This window comes from Phyllobates terribilis, unplaced genomic scaffold (assembly GCF_046119375.1).
Source record: "Phyllobates terribilis strain yellow unplaced genomic scaffold, ASM4611937v1 Scaffold_7__3_contigs__length_470593459, whole genome shotgun sequence".
NCBI lineage: Eukaryota > Metazoa > Chordata > Amphibia > Anura > Dendrobatidae > Phyllobates > Phyllobates terribilis.
Window position 1 is genome coordinate 421,283,421 of NW_027362767.1, and position 24,867 is coordinate 421,308,287.

The 24,867-nt window shown below is 48.3% G+C and overlaps 1 protein-coding gene across 1 annotated transcript in view; it reads left to right on the forward strand.

The window, feature by feature from the left end:
• Positions 1-24,867, forward strand: part of WDR62 (WD repeat domain 62) — an 87,978-nt gene that overhangs the window by 50,274 nt on the left and 12,837 nt on the right. The window contains exons 13-24 of the mRNA XM_073641812.1: positions 5,735-5,860; positions 5,994-6,064; positions 6,308-6,429; positions 6,678-6,750; positions 14,148-14,259; positions 14,423-14,486; positions 16,143-16,259; positions 16,337-16,458; positions 17,077-17,129; positions 17,669-17,896; positions 22,988-23,136; positions 24,307-24,386. Coding sequence (XP_073497913.1) covers positions 5,735-5,860; positions 5,994-6,064; positions 6,308-6,429; positions 6,678-6,750; positions 14,148-14,259; positions 14,423-14,486; positions 16,143-16,259; positions 16,337-16,458; positions 17,077-17,129; positions 17,669-17,896; positions 22,988-23,136; positions 24,307-24,386 — 1,317 coding nt within the window. The remainder of the gene's footprint in view (positions 1-5,734; positions 5,861-5,993; positions 6,065-6,307; positions 6,430-6,677; positions 6,751-14,147; positions 14,260-14,422; positions 14,487-16,142; positions 16,260-16,336; positions 16,459-17,076; positions 17,130-17,668; positions 17,897-22,987; positions 23,137-24,306; positions 24,387-24,867) is intronic.

Sequence of the window (24,867 nt, forward strand, 5' to 3'; positions counted from 1 at the left end):
CGAAGCGGGCGAACCGGAACCAGGCAGGTCCTATGGCATTCCGGGCCCCACCGGAGTACTTCACCGGATTGCCAGTTCAACATGGGTTCATGCGTCTGGAGCCAAGGTAGGCCTAGCAATAGGGAGTGAGAGTCCGGGTAGCACTTGGAAGAAGATCCTTTCAGAGTGCAGCATTCCCACCTGCAGGGTTATGGGTTCCGTGACGAGTAGGATGGTCACCGGTAGGAGTCTTCCATCCACGGAGGCGACAGACAAAGGTTCAGCCAGAGGTTTGGTGGGAATGCGGTATTTCTCTACTAGGGACTGGGAAATGAGATTTCCAGCAGCTCCAGAATCTAGCTGAGCGAGTACAAAGTGACGGTTCTCTCCCCAGGAGATAGAGACAGACAGAGTCAGGGATGGAGAGGGCTTACTTTTGCCTAGGACGACCTCTCCGAGCGGTCCTAGACACCGGAGTTTCCCGGTCTCTCCGGGCAGGAACGAATCAGGTGCTCCTTACTGCCACAATAGAAACAGCTCCCCTCGGCTCTGCGTGACTCTTGGCGAGATTTGACCATCTTGGTCTGGTCGATCTACATGGGCTCGGGTGAGTGCGCCCGGGGAGTGACAGATGAAGAGACAGGTCTCTGGAAAGTAGGAGCAAGGCGGGGAAACCTCTCTCGGGTGGTCTCTTTGGTACGTTCCTGGAACCGGATGTCAATCCGGGTAGCTAGTGACACCAATTCATCCAGGGTGGTTGGAATGTCCCGACCGGCAAGTTCGTCTTTAATCCGACCGGAAAGGCCCTCCCAGAAGACGGACACCAGGGCCTCGTTATCCCAGGCAAGCTCAGAATCAAGGGTTCGGAACCGTATGGCATATTGGCCCACGGTGAGACTCCCTTGGCGGAGACGTAGCAGAGAGGAGGCTGATGAGGTCTTTCGTCATGGTTCATCGAAGACTTTCCAGAAAGCAGTGAGGAAAGCTGACAAGTTGGATACCAGGGGATCCCCTCTCTCCCACAGGGGATTAAGCCAAGCCAGTGCTTCCCCAGTGAGATGGGACATGATGAAGGCCACTTTGGCCCGGTCGGAGGTAAAATGATGTGCCAAGAGTTCAAAGTGCAGGGTGCACTGGTTAATGAAACCTCGAGCCATGGCGGGGTCTCCACCAAAACGAGGCGGTGCAGAGAGCCGGAGACCAGGACCGGGTACCATGGTATTGATGGGCAGCGGCGCTGCCGAGGCATGAGTCGTGCGACTGGAGGCAGGTCCTGATGGAGCAGTCAGTGTGTCCAGGCGGGAGTTGACATTACGCAGGTGGTTCAGGATGGATTCCTGTTTGGATCTCTGACGGGAGACTTCATGGAATAGGTCAGAGAGCGAGGGAGCTTGGGTGCCCGAGCAAACTGTTACGGGTCCGGGTGGTGGAACCTCTGTGCCGAGGTGCAAGGAGGGACCCAGAGGGGCGTGACTAAGTATCAACCTGAACTGACCCTGGTCGGACGGCGGCTAACGACTCCGTGACCAGGGAGGATCCAGGTAGAGGGGACCAGGTGCTACTCTGGGGACGACCTTGTAAGAGAGCAGGTGGCTCCCACGGGTCAGAGAGCTGGGACTGACCGGTATAACGGATGGACACGGCAAGCAGGCAGAAGTCTCTGGTTAGCTGACAGGTGGTCACGGTACGTGACAGCAGAGCGAGTAGTAGTCTCTAGGTTTACCAGGCAGATGGTCACAGCAAGTGACGGCAGAGTCTCCAGGCAGGCTGGCAGGAAACAGGCGGGTGCTCCCAGGTGAGCGGGCAGACAGACAAGGCAGGTAACAGGTGGGCGCTGCCAGGTGAGCTGGCTGACGGACACAGCAAGTAGCAGGCTTGCGTTCCCAGGTGAGCGGACTGACAGCCAAGGCAGGTAACAGGTGGGCGCTCCCAGGTGAGCGGGCTGACAGCCAAGGCAGGTAACAGGCAGGTAACAGGTGAGCGCTCCAGGAGAGCAGGCTCGGCAGGTAACGGGCAGAAAACAGGCTGGCAGGCAGGACGAGGAGTCAGGCTAGCAGCGGGACCTGAGGGCTGAAGCACAGATCAGACACAGTGCAGACAACTTTGCTCGGGCACCTCCATTTTGGAGGAGGTGCCTTATATATGGGAGGTCCTCCGGCAATTGGCCGGGGACTCCTTAGGACGGCGCGCGGTCCCTTTAAGAGAGGGGGAGAGCGCGCGCGCCCTAAGCACAGTGCCGGGGAAGGAGCGCGCGCCGGCAGCAGCGGGGAGAGAAGCGCTGGAGGACGCCGCACCAGGAGCGGGAAGGTGAGAGGGACGACGTCTCTGCCTAGCAAGGGGCAGAGACGCCGATGCTACAGATACCATCAGACAAAGCTTTTGCGTAAAGCATCCACAGCCCCTCCCCACACCTACTCAACCCTCCTCCTCCAAAACCACCTTCTCCACCATTACGGAAGATCATCTTTCCTCTTTACTCTCCAAATCACACCTCACCACCTGTGAACTTGACCCAATCCCGTCCCACCTCATCTCAAACCTTACCACTATCTTCATCCCAGCCCTAGCCCACCTCTTCAACCTGTCACTAACAACTGGTGTCTTCCCCTCATGCTTCAAACATGCCTCAATCACACCCATCCTCAAAAAGCCCTCCCTTGACCCATCCTCTCAGACTAGCTATCGCCCCATATCACTTCTCCCTTACACCTCAAAACTACTGGAACAACACGTCCATTCTGAGCTGTCCTCCCACCTCTCCTCCTGCTCCCTCTTCGACCGCCTACAATCTGGTTTCCGACTGCACCATTCTACTGAAACTGCACTGACTAAAGTCACCAACGACCTACTAACTGCCAAATCCAAGCGACACTACTCCATCCTCCTCCTCCTAGACCTGTCATCTGCCTTCGACACAGTGGACCATTCCCTCTTAATAAAAACTCTCTCATCTCTCGGCATCACAGACTTGGCCCTATCCTGGATCTCCTCCTATCTAACAGACAGGACATTCAGTGTCTCCCACTCACACACCACCTCCTCATTTCGCCCCCTATCTGTTGGTGTCCCCCAAGGTTCAGTTCTAGGACCCCTGCTCTTCTCCATCTACACCTTAGGCCTGGGACATCTCATAGAGTCTCATGGCTTTCATTATCACCTCTATGCTGATGACACACAGATCTACCTCTCTGGACCTGATATCACCTCCTTATTAACCAAAATCCCACAATGTCTGTCTGCTATCTCATCCTTCTTCTCTGCCAGATTTCTAAAACTTAACCTGGACAAAACAGAATTCATCATCTTTCCACCATCTCATTCAATTCCCCCCCCCCCAACTGACCTATCTATCAATGTCAATGGCTGTTCACTCTCCCCAGTCCCACAAGTTCGCTGCCTCGGGGTAACCCTGGATTCTGAACTCTCCTTCAAACCACATATCCAAGCCCTTTCCACTTCCTGCCGGCTCCAACTCAAAAATATCTCCCGGATCCGCACATTCCTCAACCATGAATCTGCAAAAACACTAGTGCACGCCCTCATAATCTCCCGCCTTGACTACTGCAACCTGCTTCTCTGTGGCCTCCCTTCCAAAACAATCGCACCCCTCCAATCTATCCTAAACTCTGCTGCCCGACTAATCCACCTATCCCCCCGCTATTCCCCCGGCCTCTCCTCTCTGTCAATCTCTTCACTGGCTCCCCCAGAGACTCCAGTTCAGAACCCTAACCATGACATACAAAGCCATTCACAACCTGTCTCCTCCATATATCTCTGACCTAGTCTCCCTTTACATACCCGCACGCAACCTCCGATCCTCACAAGATCTCCTTCTCTACTCCCCTCTTATCTTCTCCTCCCACAATCGCATACAAGATTTCTCCCGTGCATCCCCCCTACTCTGGAACTCTCTACCCCAACACATCAGACTCTCGCCGACCGTGGAAACCTTCAAAAGGAACCTGAAGACCCACCTCTTCCGACAAGCTTAAAACCTGCTGTAACCACTGCTCAACCATACCGCTGCACGACCAGCTCTACCCTCACCTACTGTATCCTCACCCATCCCTTGTAGACTGTGAGCCCTCGCAGGCAGGGTCCTCGCTCCTCCTGTACCAGTTGCTGTCACATTCTGTTCAAGATTATTGTAATTGTTTTTGCTATGTATACCCCTTTAAACATGTAAAGCGCCATGCAATAAAAGGCGCTATAATAATAATACTGTCCCCTATGTACAAGAATATAACTACTATAATACCGCACCCTATGTACAGGAATAGAACTACGATAATACTGCCCCCTATGTACAAGAATATAACTATGATAATACTGCCCCCTATGTACAAGAATATAACTACTATAATACTGCTCCTATGTATAAGAATATAACTACTATAATACTGCCCCTATGTACAAGAATATAACTACTATAATACTGCTCCTATATACAAGAATATAACTACTATAATACTGCTCCTATGTACAAGAATATAACTACTATAATACTGCTCCTATGAACAAGAGTATAACAACTATAATACTGCTCCTATATACAAGAATATAACTACTATAATACTGCTCCTATGTATAAGAATATAACTACTATAATACTGCCCCTATGTACAAGAATTTAACTACTATAATACTGCTCCTATGTGCAAGAATATAACTACTATAATACTGCTACTATGTGCAAGAATATAACTACTATAATACTGCTACTATGTGCAAGAATATAACTACTATAATACTGCTATGTGCAAGAATATAACTACTATAATACTGCTATGTGCAAGAATATAACTACTATAATACTGCTACTATGTACAAGAATATAACTACTATAATACTGCTACTATGTACAAGAATATAACTACTATAATACTGCCTCCTATGTACAAGAATATAACTACTATAATACTGCCTCCTATGTACAAGAATATAACTACTATAATACTGCTCCCTATGTACAAGAATATAACTACTATAATACTGCTCCCTATGTACAAGAATATAACTACTATAATACTGCTCCCTATGTACAAGAATATAACTACTATAATACTGCTCCCTATGTACAAGAATATAACTACTATAATAATGCCCTTATGTACAAGAATATAACTACTATAATACTGCCCCTATATACAAGAATATAACTACTATAATAATGCCCCTATGTACAAGAATATAACTACTATAGTACTGCCCCCTATGTGCAAGAATATAACTACTATAATACTGCTACTATGTACAAGAATATAACTACTATAACACTGCCTCCTATGTACAAGAATATAACTACTATAACACTGCCTCCTATGTACAAGAATATAACTACTATAATACTGCCCCCTATGTACAAGAATATAACTACTATAGTACTGCCCCCTATGTGCAAGAATATAACTACTATAATACTGCTACTATGTACAAGAATATAACTACTATAACACTGCCTCCTATGTACAAGAATATAACTACTATAACACTGCCTCCTATGTACAAGAATATAACTACTATAATACTGCCCCCTATGTACAAGAATATAACTACTATAATACTGCCCCTATGTACAAGAATATAACTACTATAATACTGCCCCTATGTACAAGAATATAACTACTATAATACTGCCCCCTATGTGCAGGAATATAACTACTATAATACTGTCCCCTATGAACAAGAATATAACTACTATAATACTGCCCCCTATGAACAAGAATATAACTGCTATACTACTCTTCTCTGTTAGGAGTGACCCTTTTAGCTTCAGCCAGCAGAGATCGTTTAATCCATATCCTTAATGTGGACCGTGATTACACCTTGCTGCAGACTCTGGATGATCACTCTTCCTCCATAACAGCAGTGAAGTTTGCAGGTGCGGTTGTTCGCCGTGTGTGTGTGATGGGGCTTTTGTGAGACCCCTGTTAGCATTATCTGCAGATTATACTCATTAATGGTACAATTTATTCTGACATTTTGCGCTGTTTCTCCCTTCTTGCATCTTCCAGGTGACGCCGACCAGCTGCATATGATAAGCTGCGGAGCCGATAAGAGCATTTATTTCCGTCCTGCTCAAATGGTAATTCATATATCTCCATCGCGACCTACAGCTGGTATATAACAATGTTATACACATGGGCGGTGGTCTGGGACCATCACTCTGTTCCTGACCCAAGTTCACAGGATTGAGGGGTGTCCTGATGTTCCTGCGGATACTTGATGATTTGCACTTTTGGTTTAACCTTCTAAGATCCAGGGCAGACAGAGAGCTGTACTTTGTGTCCTGTCGATCATTCAGTTCCCTCTGAATCCTCCCTTTTAGCTCCCCGACGGGATGAGTTTTGTGCGTCTGCACCATGTCGTCGAAAAGACTACCCTATACGACCTGGACGTGGACGTCACCCAGAAGACTGCCGCGGTCGCCTGTCAGGATAAAAATGTCCGGTAGGTGCCACCTGAGGAACGTTGTTCTCCTCTGCTTTTTTTATAAAGGGGGTTCTCGGACATCTTTCGCTTCCGCATCAGTGGTTGAGGGGCACCGATGACTTTTCTCTTGACGCTAAACCTCCAGCGTCTCGCGCTTCCTGATGTGGTGGGCTCCGGAGGGACCCTTTGAGTGTTTTAGTCTTTCTCATAATGTGATGCCACTCACGTGCCGGATTTAGGTATGACGGTAATTGTGTTATTCCCAGGTTGTACAATATCTCGTCAGGGAAGCAGGAGAAGGTTCTGAAGAGTTCACACAGTGGAGGAGCCTTGCTGAAGGTAAGCGGTTGTCCTTTATCTACAGAAGGTGACTCTACCCTGATAAAAATCATATTTCTGCTTCCCCCATGACGGCATCACGGAAAGAGGGGATCCGCCCTTCAAGGACAGGAAACCTACAGATAAAAGGGTGGTATCTCTCTCCCTCATCAGTTGGTTTCCTGTCTGTGACGGGATCCTACAGTTCCGGAAGGAGGCATACCTGCGGGGTGCCTGAAGACTATCTTCGTGGGATGCCAGGCCCCGCCAGTCCGATCCAGGCAGCGGGGAATCCCCTGCCTCGGCTGGTGCGGTGCCCTGATGCGCCACCGCTGGCATCCGTAGCCTTTAGGGTGTGCGGGAGGGTGTCCAGACGAAGAGGACACGGCCTGTCGGGGCCGCTGAGGTGCTGTGCTGGACCCCCTGGTTGCGGCAGGTGGGAGCGCGGCACTGCCCGGCGGCGTTATTATGAACTTCCAGGATTGCCGTACGTGCGCGAGCGCGCCGGGCGCCTCCTGACGACCCGGCGCCGCAATGCATGACTGGGTAGCCAGTCTGCGCAGGCGCAAGCATCCTCCCGCAGGTGCGGGGGAGGAGGGGGATGCCGGATCACCGCAGGCACTATGAGAGGTACTCCCAGTGCCTTAAAAGACAGCGGAGGATGCCAGGAAACTGCTTCTTAAAGCTCTGGCATGATGTCGGTAGGAAAAAAAAATATATATACAGTACAGACCAAAAGTTTGGACACACCTTCTCATTTAAAGATTTTTCTGTATTTTCATGACTATGAAAATTCTACATTCACACTGAAGGCATCAAAACTATGAATTAACACATGTGGAATTATATACTTAACAAAAAAGTGTGAAACAGCTGAAAATATGTCTTATATTCTAGGTTCTTCAGAGTAGCCACCTTTTTGCTTTGATGACTGCTTTGCACACTCTTGGCATTCTCTTGATGAGCTTCAAGAGGTAGTCACTGGAAATGGTCTTCCAACAATCTTGAAGGAGTTCCCAGAGATGCTTAGCACTTGTTGGCCCTTTTGCCTTCACTCTGCGGTCCAGCTCACCCCAAACCATCTCGATTGGGTTCAGGTCTTGTGACTGTGGAGGCCAGGTCATCTGGCGTAGCACCCCATCACTCTCCTTCTTGGTCAAATAGCCCTTACACAGCCTGGAGGTGCGTTTGTGGTCATTGTCCTGTTGAAAAATAAATGATGGGCCAACTAAACGCAAACCGGATGGAATAGCATGCCGCTGCAAGATGCTGTGGTAGCCATGCTGGTTCAGTATGCCTTCAATTTTGAATAAATCCCCAACAGTGTCACGAGCAAAGAACCCCCACACCATCACACCTCCTCCTCCATGCTTCACGGTGGGAACCAGGCATGTAGAGTCCATCCGTTCACCTTTTCTGCGTCGCACAAAGACACGGTGGTTGGAACCAAAGATCTCAAATTTGGACTCATCAGACCAAAGCACAGATTTCCACTGGTCTAATGTCCATTCCTTGTGTTCTTTATCCCAAACAAGTCTCTTCTGCTTGTTGCCTGTCCTTAGCAGTGGTTTCCTAGCAGCTATTTTACCATGAAGGCCTGCTGCACAAAGTCTCCTCTTAACAGTTGTTGTAGAGATGTGTCTGCTGCTAGAACTCTGTGTGGCATTGACCTGGTCTCTAATCTGAGCTGCTGTTAACCTGCGATTTCTGAGGCTGGTGACTCAGATAAACTTATCCTCAGAAGCAGAGGTGACTCTTGGTCTTCCTATCCTGGGGCGGTCCTCATGTGAGCCAGTTTCTTTGTAGCGCTTGATGGTTTTTGCAACTGCACTTGGGGACACTTTCAAAGTTTGCCCAATTTTTCAGACTGACTGACCTTCATTTCTTAAAGTAATGATGGCCACTCGTTTTTCTTTACTTAGCTGCTTTTTTTTTGCCATAATACAAATTCTAACAGTCTGTTCAGTAGGACTATCAGCTGTGTATCCACCTGACTTCTGCACAACACAATGGATGGTCCCAACCCCATTTTTAAGGCAAGAAATCCCACTTATTAAACCTGGCAGGGCACACCTGTGAAGTGAAAACCATTTCCGGTGACTACCTCTTCAAGCTCATCAAGAGAATGCCAAGAGTGTGCAAAGCAGTCATCAAAGCAAAAGGTGGCTACTTTGAAGAACCTAGAATATCAGATATATTTTCAGTTGTTTCATACTTTTTTGTTAAGTATATAATTCCACATGTGTTAATTCATAGTTTTGATGCCTTCAGTGTGAATGTACAATTTTCATAGTCATCCCAACACAAAAAGAAGCCGGAAGGGTCGGGACACCATGACCGTAACAGTGGAAGCGGCTGCTCCGGCAGATCAGCGCAGCAAAGACTCCACCTCAGCATCTTCCAGGAGGCCTCGGTCTACAAAGATGGCTCCGCCTCCTGAACCGGTACCCGCTCTTCCGTCTGGTTGGTAAGTGATCTTCGTGAAAGTCCACTTTGTAACTAGCGGCCTCTCTCTCTCTCTCTCTCTTTTTGTCTCTCATTAGGGAAGAAAGAGCACGGGGAAAACAAAAAATTGGACCTGTGCACTATGCACAGAAGTCTTACCCACTACTTGGGATAAGAGACTCTGCAGCTCCTGCATTGAGCACACTATATGCGAGGAAACCCCGAAATTTGCCTTTGAACTTAGAGACCTAATTAAATCGCAGGTCAAAGATACCATTAAATCCTTTCGGGGGGGGGGGGGGTGGTAAAAAGCTAAAAAAATCTAAAAACATATCCCCCCGAATAGCAGTTCTGAGAATGGCGTAGATTTGGACACTTCCGTTTCTTCATCTTCCTCTTCTTCGTCAACAGATAGAGGAGGACGGAGCCGTTTCCCTATCGAGGAAACAGCCTCATTAAGGCCGTCAGATCTACCATGGGGTTACCAGATCCCCGGCCCAAGACGTCTATCCAGGACATAATGTTCAGCTGTCTAGAGCAAAAAAAGAGGAGATCTTTTCCACTAAATGAGCAAGTTCATTCTTTAAGAAGGAGTGGAAAAGACCAGAGAGGAAGGGCCTCCTTTCCCCAAAGTGTAAGTACCAGTTTGATGACCCTGCATGTTCCTTTTGGGAGAAAGCTCCAAAACTGGAGGTTGCCAAAGCCTCAAAGAAATACTCCCTTCCATTTGAGGACATGGGCGTCTTAAAAGACCCCATGGATAAAAAAGCAGACTCCTTCCTGAAGGGTTCCTGGGAAGCCGCTGGGGAGGGGGGGGGGGTTAAAACCTGTGGTAGCTGCCACATGTACGGCCAGGTCATTAATGGTCTGGCTAGACCAGCTTGAAACACAACTGCGGCAGAAAACATCTAGAGAGACAATCCTTGAAACTATCCCGGTAATGAAAGGGGCAGCGGCCTTCCTAGCTGACGCCTCGGCGGACTCCGTCAGGTTAGGCGCTAGGGCGACAGGGCTTGCTAATGCGGCCAGACGAGCCTTCTGGCTCAGATGTTGGCCCGGGGATCTACAGACAAAATCGAGATTGTGCTCCATCCCCTGTGAGGGCGAATTTCTATTCGGGCCCACCCTTGATGACATCTTAGAAAAAGCGGGGGACAATAAGAAGCGGTTCCCTATCCTGTCTAACACTACTTACAGAAAACCTTTTCGGAGCAAAAGGTTTATCCATAGAAAACCCCCTAAAGAGCAGGATAGGTGGGAAGACAGGAGAATAAAGAACAAAGGGTTCCTATTTAACAAACCCCTCAATGATAGCAGAAAGTCCTCCCAATGAGGATTTGCCCCGGGTGGGGGGAATTCTATCAGGCTTTCTCCCGGCCTGGGAATTAATATCAGACAGCTCATGGATTCTGATCATAATACAATCGGGCCTGAAACTCCAATTCCTCACATTCCCTCAGCCAAACTTTTTCGTAACCCCCGAAAGGTCCTCAAACGAGGAGCAGCTGGCCTTGGAGCAGGAAATCCGGGGACTGGTAGGGAAGGTCCCGTGGGGGGAGGAAGGCAAGGGCTTTTATTCTCCGTTATTCCTAAGAAAAAAAACAGATGGGGACGTACAGGACGATTGTAAACCTAAAAAAGCTGAACAAACTTTTGAAGGTGGAAGCCTACTAAATGGAAACCATAAAATCATCAGTAAAAATGCTGTTTCCCTATTGTTTCATGGCCGTCCTGGATTTAAAAGACTCTTATTATCACGTCCCGATACACAAAGACTACCGGAAGTTCCTCAGAGTAGCAGTTCCTATAGGTGGAGTGGTCAAACACTATCAATATACGGCCCTCCCATTCGGCATCGCCATAGCCCCAAGGGTTTTCACCAAAATTATTGCAGACGTAATGGCTCGTCTAAGGGAACAGAACACCCTTGTCATCCCATACCTAGACGACTTCCTGGTAATAGGCAGCTCCTTCCTAAACTGCAAAACTCATCTTGGGAAGGTCATAGATTCTTTGAGACGCTTAGGATGGCTTTTGAATCTGGAAAAATCCAAAACAGCACCGTGCCAGATACAGGAATGCCTAGGCATCATGCTGGATTCGGAAAGACAGGAGTGTCGTCTCCCCACAGGGAAAATTCACAAAATCATAGACCAGATATTGTGGGCAAAGTCCAACCCGTCTATGTCCCTACGGAAAGCCATGTCCCTTCTAGGCTCCCTGACAACATGTTTCCCGGCCGTCCAATGGGCTCAGATACATACCAGGATCCTACAGTGGGAAATCCTAGAGGCAGAAAAATCCCTAAAAGGGCATTTAGAAGGGCAGCTAACGTTATCTGCAGAAACGACACTTTCCCTGGAGTGGTGGGGGAACATAGACAATCTAGCCCGGGGTATTCCTTGGACAATCCCTACACCTCAAATTCTGACCACAGATGCAAGTCCTGAGGACTGGGGGTCTCACCTCAACAACCTTGTAGCTCAGGGGGTCTGGACAGAATGCCTAAAGCTAGTTTCCTCAAACATGAAGGAGCTTCTAGCAGTAGAGCAGGCACTCCGGGAATTCATGCACATACTACAAGGCCACCACGTGAGGGTCTTCTCAGACAACTGAGTAGTAGTGGCATACCTGAACCACCAGGGGGGTACTCGGTCCCATTCCCTGATGCAGGCGACAGAGGTCATCTTTCACTTAACTGAGGAAAACTTACATTCCCTGTCAGCTCTACACATAAGAGGGATAGAAAATCTAACCGCAGACTTCCTGAGTCGGACACAGCTAAAGCAGGGCGAATGGGATTTAAACCAGTCAGTTTTTCGTCAGATTGTACAAATGTGGGTACGTCCCTCCATAGATCTGTTTGCCAACAATCGAAACAAGAAAACACACACTTTCTGCTCCCTAGACCCCAAAGGAAACCCCATAGCTGTGGATGCCTTCATGATCCCATGGAGTTACCCTCTAGCTTACGCTTTTCCTCCGACCGCTCTGATTCCAGCTGTTCTGAGGAAAATCAGGGAAGAGAAAGCGAGAGTAATCTTGATAGCCCCCTTTTGACCAAAGAGGGCATGGTTTTCGTGGCTGAGGATGTTATCAATCTCCGACCCATGGGTTCTTCCGGAGCTTCCGGACCTTCTTTCTCAGGGTCCGTTTCTCCATCCTCGGGCTTCAAACTTACACTTGACAGCCTGGAATTTGAGAGGGCTCTTCTGAAGGACAAGGGTTTCTCCCCAAATCTTATCACCACACTACTTCAAAGTAGGAAACCAGTGACCACCAAACTGTACGTGAAAACCTGGAAGAAATTCCTTTGTCTCAGGTTCCAGGTTGGGTGGGGAGGTTCCATTGACTGCTATCCTGGAATTTTTACAGAGGGGGTTGGAACAGGGTCTGGCCACAAGTACCTTAAAAGTTCAAGTTGCAGCCCTGGGAGCGCTCTACAATTTTGATCTTGCTAGGGATAGATGGGTATCTAGGTTCATTAAAGCGTCATCCAGATCCCAACCCATCCCGAAATACTACACCTTGGGATTTAAACTTGGTCCTTTCAGCTTTAACAGAGGCCCCTTTTGAACCTCTGTCGGAAGCGTCCCTAAAAATTCTTTCCCTCAAAACAGCGCTCTTAGTAGCTCTCACATCCGCACATAGGGCCTGAATATCACTAATCCTATCGGCAGGCCCCCCCTTCACTCAAATCTTGGAGGATAGGGTTACTCTGAAAACTGACCCTGCCTACCTGCCAAAAGTGGCGTCAAGATTCCACAGGTCCCAGGAAATCACCCTCCCTTCTTTCTGCCCCAACCCTAGGAACACGAAAGAGAGAGTCTTGCATACACTAGACGTCAGAAGGTGCCTAATCCGGTACCTAAAGCTTTCAGGGCCCTCGTAAGGGAAAGAAAGCTTCCAAGGGCACGCTGGCCAGGTGGATACGGGAGGCCATCATACTATCGTACTCCTCACGCGGGGAAGCTGCCCCGGAGAAACTGAAGGCCCACTCAACAAGAGCGGTAGCAGCCTCCTGGGTGGAGAAGGCCGGTGCTACAATAGAGCAGATATGTAGAGCAGCAACCTGGTCTTCCCCCCTCTACCTTCTTCAATCACTACCGGCTAGATTTAACCTCTTCTTCAGACCTTACTTTCGGGAGAAGGGTTCTGGTAGCTGTGCTCCCCCCCCCCCCCTAATGAGTCACTTCTCTGTAATTCTCTCCGTGGTACCGTCATGAGGGAAGGAGAAAGACATAGTTACTTACCGGTAACAGGATTTCTCTGAGCCCATGATGGCACCCGTACATTCCCTCCCTTCACGTGTGGGTGCACACACTTATTAGTTACCCGTTGTAGCCACGTGGTGTTTCTGGAAATTTTGTGTTACTAACCTGGTGGTCCTCTCATGCTCTGTAAACAACTGATGCGGGAGAGAGGCGCCGCCCTTTTATCTGTAGGTTTCCTGTCCTTGAAGGGCAGATCCCCTCTCTCAGGTGGTGCCGTCATGGGCTCTGAGAAATTCCGTTACCGGTAAGTAACTACATCTTTTTCCACTGTTATTTTCCCAAAATCTTCCTTTGTTACATTGATAATTAGGCTGCACTATGGGTGTGGCCAAGCCATTTAAGGCTTCTTCCCATATACATGTCTTATGGCCTTCTCTACACGTCTTGTTTGACAGCACCATCTCCACTGAAATCTTACTCCATTCACAAGAGCTCCGACACCACGCACAACGTCCGTTCTCCTGGAGTCCTGTTGACTGCTGGTACTCTTAAGTACGGAGCAAGATTTCAGTGCAAGCAAGATGGGTGGAGACATGTACAAGAGAAGCTGCACTGAATTGCTTGGCCACACCCAAGGTGCACCGAGCACCAAATTGACATTAACCCAGCACTTCTGGACGATTCAATGCCCCCCCCCACCCCCATCCCTTCTGTGCATTTCCGGATACGGACGATCATTTCCCATCTTTAATCTTCAAGGTACAAATGGATCCATCGGGGAGATTCTTTGCTACGAGCTGCTCCAACAAGAACCTCTCCATCTTCGATTTGCAAACCGGGGAATGTGTCGCAACGATGTACGGACACTCGGGTCGGTGTAACTTATCTGTCGTATGGTCCATTACCCGGTCTGTATCCGTATACAGAGTACAGGCTGCTCTGTGTGTCTGTATTCTGCTGACGGATTCAGAATGGAAAGTAGTTTAATATTCCCATCAGTGGCCGTTAGAAGTGATCATGGTCTTCTCTTCCAGATATCGTCACTGACATGAAGTTTACCCGCGACTGCAGAAGACTGATCACGGTGTCTGGAGACAGGTCTGTTGCCATTAATGTGGTCATCGGGAGCCTTTCTCCTTCCTGTTCTAGCAGACACTGCCGGACGAAAGTGGAAACTTGGCAAAGCTATAGTATTTAGCACAAGGATTCCCAGGACCCTGGTATTTGGGTCTTAGTGGTAGTCCACGGCTGCTGGAACAAAGCCTTCAGAGCCTCCTGGTTCCCGCAGCATCCGCTGTTCTGATTAGCATGCATGCATCGCACCACTACTTAATGGTATTGTGGGGCCTGCTAATCAGACGAATTGCTGGGAATCTTGCAGATAGTAGGAAGTTTGTTGTACTTTGGTCCGGTGGCTGCTCGGTCAGGGTCCTGCAGAACAATTAGTGAAACCACCACTGTCCAGTGTCCCAGTTGGTCTTTAGTATATCTCTCTATAAAGCCTCTGGGCCCAAAAAGTATGTTTAAAAAAAAAAAAGTTAATAAGGCTGTGTGCCCACTATGCTTTTTTAAAGTGTTTCCGCAGCGGAAACACTTAAAAAACGCTTGGTAGAAGGTCTGCCATGTTCCCCAATGATAATCCGCATGTGCTGTGCACATGCTGCGGAAATTTCCGCTGCAGATTATCATTACGGAAAAATCCGCAGCATTACCAATTATTTTGCGGAATCGCGGCATTTTCGCCGCCATTGACTTGCACTGGAACGCATGTCATCCGCATCACTGCATCTGCAGATGCGGATTCCATGCTTTACAATGTGCAGATGGTACCCGGGTTTGGAGAAGAGGAGACTCTCCTCCAGACCCGGGTACCATAGTACCTGTAAAAATATATATATATATATATATATATATATATATATATATACATACATACATACATACATACATACATACATACATACATACATACATACATACATACATTTTACTTGCCTTCGGATGGCCCCCGGTGTCCTTAGCGATGCGTCTTGGCTTGCCGGCAGCTCGCGATGGTCTAAAAAGGACCTGCCATGACATCATTTAGTCATGTGACGGGTCACGCGACCGCTGACGTCGGCGGTCGCGTGACCCGTCATATGACTAAATGACGTCATGGCAGGTCCTTTCAGTCCACCACGAGCTGCCGATAAGCCAAGACGCATCAGATATGGACACCGGGGGCCATCAGAAGCTAAGTATAATGTGTATTTTTTATTTTATTCTTTTTTTTTACAGGTACTATGGTACCCGGGTCCGGAGGAGAGTCTCCTGTTCTCCAAACCCGGGTACCATTCTTTTACGGTCACACTATATAAATCCATGCCGGTTGCATGGATTTATATAGTGTGACCAAGCACTTTCCAAGTGATGCTAAAATCGCTTGTAAACCCACATGCGGAAATGCAAGTGAAGAACGCTTCACATCAGCATGTCCCTGGCAGGAAAAACGCATGTACAATCCGCATGCGTTTTTTCTGCCAGGGAAAAATGCCAGGGAAAAATCCAGAGCATTTCTGCATCGTGGGCACATAGCCTAAAAGTACAGGGAGGAGGGGGGGTATGCAGCTGCAGCTTCTGTATGTCTGATTACATGCTGTGACAGGGCAGTTATGGTGGGAAGACACAAATATTTTCTGGCTTCTTTTTGCTGCTTGCTGATAGTTTTGGCATTAATATTAAACTTTCAGTAAAATTTTGAGTTATTTTTTGCAGCTGCATCTTCGTCTGGAAGCTGCACCCCGCCATGACCTCATGTATGAGGCACCAGCTGACGGAGATGGACACGGAGGGGAAGAGCAACGTGGACGTGACCTCTCCTGCTAATACCAGGTGAGATGAGGGCAGCGGCCTCGCGGCTCTACTCTACATGGTATACGGCCATTGGTGACTTATTCTGATGCTTCCAGGAGAGAGCCCTTCGTGGTCGGCCCCCTGGACGAAAGCTCCCAGGATGACCTGTTCTATGAAAAAGACAGTGATGTTGATGAGCCCTCACCTGATACCCCAATAAATGACGGCTTTGAAGCAGGTAATTATCAGTCAGCCTTCCTGACCCTCCATGGACCTCTCTTGACTGTAACTGTATTTGTTTGGTTTGTTTTGTTGTTTGTTTGTCTTCGTATTATTTATTTTATTATTTAATATCTTGGTTACTGTTCAGACAGTCCCCAAGTTCTCATAAGAATCCTTCTAGTGTAAAACAGGTGAGAGTAGGGAGAGGAGGGGGATGCAGCTGCAGCTTCTCACTCCTTCATTCACAGTGTGGGAGGGTCCACATAGTAAATATCTGATTGGTTGAGAGCATATTAGAACCCGCCCACTGAGGAGGGAAAGCGGGAAGGACCCAGTTTCTGTAGTTCTCACATCTCTGCCACGTTTGGTCTTGCTATCAGTACTCGGAGTTGACCGTCTCGTGTGGCTTTTGTCGCTGACCCCTATATGAAGAAGAAAGCTGCTGTAGCATTATATACCAGATCTGTATCCACCTTTCTGTCTCGCTCATGGGTGAGAGAACAGTGAAGTCTCCCCGGAGGCCGTGTCCTTTTGGCTATATGACTGGCGGTGGCCTCATGTCTGCTGTTCTGCTTATGGGATACGGGGTCTTCTGGGTCAGTGTTACTAATAAGACCCTTTTTTTTTATTCTAGATCCCACCTTTCTGCATACTAATGGCAAACTCCCAATGTGGGTGAGGAAGCTGGTAAGTCGGGCGATGGTTTGATGTTGTAGACCTGACAGGCGGCACATAACATTTTACATAATATGGAGAAAAGACCCAGGAGGATACGAGTCTTCTGTAATTACATGCAGAAGAGGCAATGCTTCCTGGGAAAAGTATGCAAATCAGCTCTCCTCCAGAGGGAAATACTATTATGGAACTTAAAAGGAAGGGAGGAAATAAAAATGGATCCATCTCCATGGCGTTAATGGCATCTCGATCACCTCTGTGCTGACGAGGAGCAAAACCCCAGGCATAGTGCTGACAACGGATGGGTTTCAGTGATGTCTCATCATGATTCAAGGCTCCATAATGGGTCCGGTGTTGTCTTATAAGATGGCCACCAATAGGTGGCACTGGAGACAGTTTCCTTCCTTGTGGCGGAGAGCTAATTTGCATGCCTGTAAGGCCCGCGCACCAGAATTGACAGTTGGTCGCCTTTTTGGGGCAGGGTCGATGCCTCTCGTCTGCATTGGGAGGTAAATATAAGTATTGGTTCCACCTGTTCTCCGGGGTTATAGGATAAAGACAAGAATGAACCCCTGGTCGTCCTCTCCCAAAATCATTACCAGCCTCAGGGACGTTGGAACCAAAGCGACACCGGCGCCATCCTGATCCGAAACTTCTTGAACGACAGTGATCTTAGTTACTGCTGTACCCCGGACCACGAGCCGGGAGCGCACTCCTTCCTGGACGACACTACGGACATGGAGGGAGTGGAGCCCAGAAGTCTGCAGGAACTGCTGGAGGTGAGTGATGAGGCTCCGCTGAGGTGAGTGATGAGGCTCCGCTGAGGTGAGTGATGAGGCCCCGCTGAGGTGAGTGATGAGGCCCCGCTGAGGTGAGTGATGAGGCCCCGCTGAGGTGAGTGATGAGGCCCCGCTGAGGTGAGTGAGATGCTCCAGGGCAGCACAAGATGATGGTGCAGTCCTGACACTGGGGTGACTGAGGCCGTGCAGCCCACCCTGGTATGTCTGTATGGGTCTATCTGAGGCTGTTCCCTGCCCCTCCATATCCCACTCATAGGGGTGCACCTGCCTCTGTGCAGATAAGGTATCTTCCTCCATTCCCACCACCTCCATTGGCCGTGTGAGCAAGCTTTTCGCTTAAAGGGGTATTCCCACCTCCAACATCCTATCCCAATATGTAGTAGGTATAATAATATTAGTAAATACCTCCAATTAGAAATGTAGTATAGTTCTCCTGATTCACTATGTCGCTTACCCCATGTACAGGGCATTGCAGTAGCTTAGGTATCCATGGTTACATCCACTCATATAGCAACATTTAGACAGCTCTTAGTGGTCGTAACCATGGAGGTAACATGGGGTCAGCGACATAGCAAACCTGAAGAACTGTACTACATTTCTAATTGGAGGTATTTGCTAATATTTTTTATTATTATTCCACCTACTACATATTGGGATAGGATCTTGGAGATGGGAATACCCTTTTAATGTAGATCGGACCCCTGGCCCAGCAAGGGTTTAACCATTTCAGTTATCGTCTTATCACAACATGGCTTTAAAGGGGTTTACCCACAAAATATACAGTATTAACCCCCCTATGCATAAGTGATAAATGTATGAGAGCGGAGGGCCGACCACAGATGATAAGGGCGTAGGGACCCAAAGTCTCCTGTGTGAATGTAACAGGAGTGTGCGTGCCGGACCACCGCTCTATACGCTTCTATGGTCTGGTAGTGTGCGTGCTGGATCACCTCTATATACACTTCTATGGACAGGTATTGTGTGTGCCGGACCACCGCTCTATACACTTCTATGGACTGGTATTGTGCGTGCCGGACCACTTCTCTATACACTTCTATGGACTGGTATTGTGCATGCTGGACCACGCTCTATACACTTCTATGGACTGGTATTGTGCGTGCCGGACCGCTTCTCTATACACTTCTATGGACTGGTATTGTGCGTGCTGGACCACGCTCTATACACTTCTATGGACTGGTATTGTGCGTGCCGGACCACCGCTCTATACACTTCTATGGACTGGTATTGTGTGTGCCGGACCACCGCTCTATACACTTCTATGGACTGGTATTGTGCGTGCCGGACCACTTCTCTATACACTTCTATGGACTGGTATTGTGCATGCTGGACCACGCTCTATACACTTCTATGGACTGGTATTGTGCGTGCCGGACCACTTCTCTATACACTTCTATGGACTGGTATTGTGCGTGTCGGACCGCTTCTCTATACACTTCTATGGACTGGTATTGTGCGTGCTGGACCACGCTCTATACACTTCTATGGACTGGTATTGTGCGTGCCGGACCACTTCTCTATACACTTCTATGGACTGGTATTGTGCGTGTCGGACCACCGCTCTATACACTTCTATGGACTGGTATTGTGCGTGCTGGACCACGCTCTATACACTTCAATGGACTGGTATTGTGTGCGCTGGACCGCTTCTCTATACACTTCTATGGACTGGTATTGTGTGCGCCGGACCGCTTCTCTATACAATTCTATGGACTGGTATTGTGTGTGCCGGACCGCTTGTCTATACACTTCTATGGACTGGTATTGTGTACGCCGGACCGCTTCTCTATACACTTCTATGCACTGGTATTGTGCGTGTCGGACCACCGCTCTATACACTTCTATGGACTGGTATTGTGCATGCTGGACCACTGCTCTATACACTTCTATGGACTGGTATTGTGCATGTCGGACCACCGCTCTATACACTTCTATGGACTGGTATTGTGCATACTGGACCACCGCTCTATACACTTCTATGGACTGGTATTGTGCGTGCCGGACCACTTCTCTATACACTTCTATGGACTGGTATTGTGCGTGTCGGACCGCTTCTCTATACACTTCTATGGACTGGTATTGTGCGTGCTGGACCACGCTCTATGGACTGGTATTGTGCGTGCCGGACCACTTCTCTATACACTTCTATGGACTGGTATTGTGCGTGCTGGACCACGCTCTATACACTTATATGGACTGGTATTGTGTGCGCCGGACCGCTTCTCTATACACTTCTATGGACTGGTATTGTGTGCGCCGGACCGCTTTTCTATACACTTCTATGGACTGGTATTGTGTGCGCCGGACCGCTTCTCTATACACTTCTATGGACTGGTATTGTGCGTGTCGGACCACCGCTCTATACACTTCTATGGACTGGTATTGTGCATGCTGGACCACTGCTCTATACACTTCTATGGACTGGTATTGTGCGTGTCGGACCACCGCTCTATACACTTCTATGGACTGGTATTGTGCATACTGGACCACCGCTCTATACACTTCTATGGACTGGTATTGTGCGTGCCGGACCACTTCTCTATACACTTCTATGGACTGGTATTGTGCGTGTCGGACCGCTTCTCTATACACTTCTATGGACTGGTATTGTGCGTGCTGGACCACGCTCTATACACTTCTATGGACTGGTATTGTGCGTGTCGGACCACTTCTCTATACACTTCTATGGACTGGTATTGTGCGTGCTGGACCACGCTCTATACACTTCTATGGACTGGTATTGTGTGCGCCGGACCGCTTCTCTATACACTTCTATGGACTGGTATTGTGTGCGCCGGACCGCTTTTCTATACACTTCTATGGACTGGTATTGTGCGTGTCGGACCACCGCTCTATACACTTCTATGGACTGGTATTGTGCATGCTGGACCACTGCTCTATACACTTCTATGGACTGGTATTGTGCGTGTCGGACCACCGCTCTATACACTTCTATGGACTGGTATTGTGCATGCTGGACCACTGCTCTATACACTTCTATGGACTGGTATTGTGCGTGTCGGACCACCGCTCTATACACTTCTATGGACTGGTATTGTGCATACTGGACCACCGCTCTATACACTTCTATGGACTGGTATTGTGCGTGCCGGACCACTTCTCTATACACTTCTATGGACTGGTATTGTGCGTGTCGGACCGCTTCTCTATACACTTCTATGGACTGGTATTGTGCGTGCTGGACCACGCTCTATACACTTCTATGGACTGGTATTGTGCGTGCCGGACCACTTCTCTATACACTTCTATGGACTGGTATTGTGCGTGCTGGACCACGCTCTATACACTTATATGGACTGGTATTGTGTGCGCCGGACCGCTTCTCTATACACTTCTATGGACTGGTATTGTGTGCGCCGGACCGCTTTTCTATACACTTCTATGGACTGGTATTGTGCGTGTCGGACCACCGCTCTATACACTTCTATGGACTGGTATTGTGCATGCTGGACCACTGCTCTATACACTTCTATGGACTGGTATTGTGCGTGTCGGACCACCGCTCTATACACTTCTATGGACTGGTATTGTGCATGCTGGACCACTGCTCTATACACTTCTATGGACTGGTATTGTGCGTGTCGGACCACCGCTCTATACACTTCTATGGACTGGTATTGTGCATACTGGACCACCGCTCTATACACTTCTATGGACTGGTATTGTGCGTGCCGGACCACTTCTCTATACACTTCTATGGACTGGTATTGTGCGTGTCGGACCACTTCTCTATACACTTCTATGGACTGGTATTGTGCGTGCTGGACCACGCTCTATACACTTCTATGGACTGGTATTGTGTGCGCCGGACCGCTTCTCTATACACTTCTATGGACTGGTATTGTGTGCGCCGGACCGCTTTTCTATACACTTCTATGGACTGGTATTGTGCGTGTCGGACCACCGCTCTATACACTTCTATGGACTGGTATTGTGCATGCTGGACCACTGCTCTATACACTTCTATGGACTGGTATTGTGCGTGTCGGACCACCGCTCTATACACTTCTATGGACTGGTATTGTGCATGCTGGACCACTGCTCTATACACTTCTATGGACTGGTATTGTGCGTGTCGGACCACCGCTCTATACACTTCTATGGACTGGTATTGTGCATACTGGACCACCGCTCTATACACTTCTATGGACTGGTATTGTGCGTGCCGGACCACTTCTCTATACACTTCTATGGACTGGTATTGTGCGTGTCGGACCGCTTCTCTATACACTTCTATGGACTGGTATTGTGCGTGCTGGACCACGCTCTATACACTTCTATGGACTGGTATTGTGCGTGCCGGACCACTTCTCTATACACTTCTATGGACTGGTATTGTGCGTGCTGGACCACGCTCTATACACTTATATGGACTGGTATTGTGTGCGCCGGACCGCTTCTCTATACACTTCTATGGACTGGTATTGTGTGCGCCGGACCGCTTTTCTATACACTTCTATGGACTGGTATTGTGTGCGCCGGACCGCTTCTCTATACACTTCTATGGACTGGTATTGTGCGTGTCGGACCACCGCTCTATACACTTCTATGGACTGGTATTGTGCATGCTGGACCACTGCTCTATACACTTCTATGGACTGGTATTGTGCGTGTCGGACCACCGCTCTATACACTTCTATGGACTGGTATTGTGCATACTGGACCATCGCTCGATACACTTCTATGGACTGGTATTGTGCGTGTCGGACCACCGCTCTATACACTTCTATGGACTGGTATTGTGCGTGTCGGACCGCTTCTCTATACACTTCTGTGGACTGGTATTGTGCGTGCTGGACCACGCTCTATACACTTCTATGTACTGGTATTGTGCGTGCCGGCCCACTGCTCCGTTCATCTGTCTGCCCCAGCACATAGTGGTGGTTTTGCAGCGATTTCCTACTGTGCATGCGATCACAGCTAGACCCCCGATCTTCCGGCTCCCACCTCCTGGTCCCGGCCCCCGTCAGGGTGCGACCCCTGAATACTCCAGTCCGGCTTTGATTCTCAGAACTTTTCTCCTCTCTTCAGGTCGAGGATGGAAACAACTTTGTGGACAACAGGACGTTCATCACCGAGGCGGCGTCTGCATTAGACGAGACAGACGTTCAGTCCCAGTCCTCAGAGTCCAACGGTATCTACTACCCGTCGTCTCTGCACGTGACCCTGCAGGAAGAAAGGTAACCGATGAGTATCTGGGCTGTAGTCTGTACTGTGCCCCTCTGGTATCAAATATTATGTCCCCGTCTTCAAGTAGTCCCGGCGGGCTGTCCCCCTTCCCCTTGCGACCACTCGCTTCCCCCTGCTGTTCATCTACGTGCAGGCGCAGAGTAAGAGAGGCAGAGACATACAAAAAGTGCTGCTGCTACCTAGTAAGTGTTTATCTTAGCCAAGCAATAGATTCACAGCTACACTTCTCAGTACTGCTGTTTGATACTAAAAAATGGCAGCATGTATGGTATCATACAGCAGTACTTATCATTGAATCCAGCACTGCGGTGAGAAATACTCAGTACTAAACAGCAGCATACCAGGTATAATACAGCAGTACTGAGCAATGTACCTGTGAATCCAGCACTGGGGTGAGAAATGCTTACCTTCTGTGCTGCTGTTTTGTAGTGCGTATTTCTCACCCCAGGGATGGATTCACAGCTGCACTGTGATATATTTTCCATGCTGCTATTTTGTAGTATATCATATCACAGTGTAGCTGTGAATCCATCCCTGGGATGAAAAATACTCACTACGAAACGGCAGCATGGAAGGTAAGCATTTCTCACCCCCAGTGCTGGATTCACAGCTACATTACTTAGTACTGCTGTATTATACCTTCCATGCTGCTGTTTTGTAGTCAGTATTTCTCACCCCAGTGCTGGATTCACTGCTAAGTACTGCTGTATGATACTACAAAATGGCAGCATGTAAGGCATCATACAGCAGTACTGAGCAGTATAGCTGTGAATCCATCCCTGGGGTGATTTAATTCTCGCTACAAAATAGCAGCATGGAAGGTAAGCATTTCTCACCCCCAGTGCTGGATTCACAGCTACACTGCTCAGTACTGCTGTATAGTATCCTTCATGTGCTAATTAGAGGCAGGAATCCCTCATGTCTATGTGTGCTGTGTATGGGAGACACCATAGCAGTTAGTCTCCATCCACCAGCTCAAAGAGACCTGAAAAGTAGAGACGGGAAAAACTGGTGAAAAGTCAAAGATACAAGTCATATAATGGCTAGAAATGGTGTTATTCCTCTTGTGCACATAGGACGGCTTATTCTGATCAGTCACCTAAATGGACAGTTACTTTAATGTTATATAATATGTTGGGTTTTTTTCTTCTATTTTTCAGTTATTTTTCTATTGAAGAACGGACTTTTGACAAGGGCAATGCCGCACTCATGGATGGGCTGTTAATCGGCTGTGACCCAGGTAACTGCCGACACTACTGATAACTATTTCCTCTCATCTTGTCTATCTTACACTATATCTGGAGTTATCGCTGAGTATGTACAAGGTACATTTGTATTCATATTGTGTTATTAACTATGACTAAACAGCTTCTAATCTTAATCAGCCAGACATCTAGATTTGTTAAGCCAAGAGAAATACCCTATTTTTTGTGTTGACTTGTGAATGTATATGTATTTCTGTGGCTGGTCAAGAAGGACAGACCAGTATTTGTATAACAATGATTGTTGTCTTCTCTTGGTTCTGAAACAATGATGTTTGTTATTATTCTAATTGCATATTATACTAAAGCCATCGTTTTGTAAAAGCCGGAGCCCCGCCCCTTGCATAGTTTCCTATGTGGCGGTCTCTGGGAAAATGGCCGCCGGAGGCGGTGCATGCGCAATGGAGATCTCAGTGCCGAGATCTCAATCTGCGCATGCACCGCCTCCGGCGGCCATTT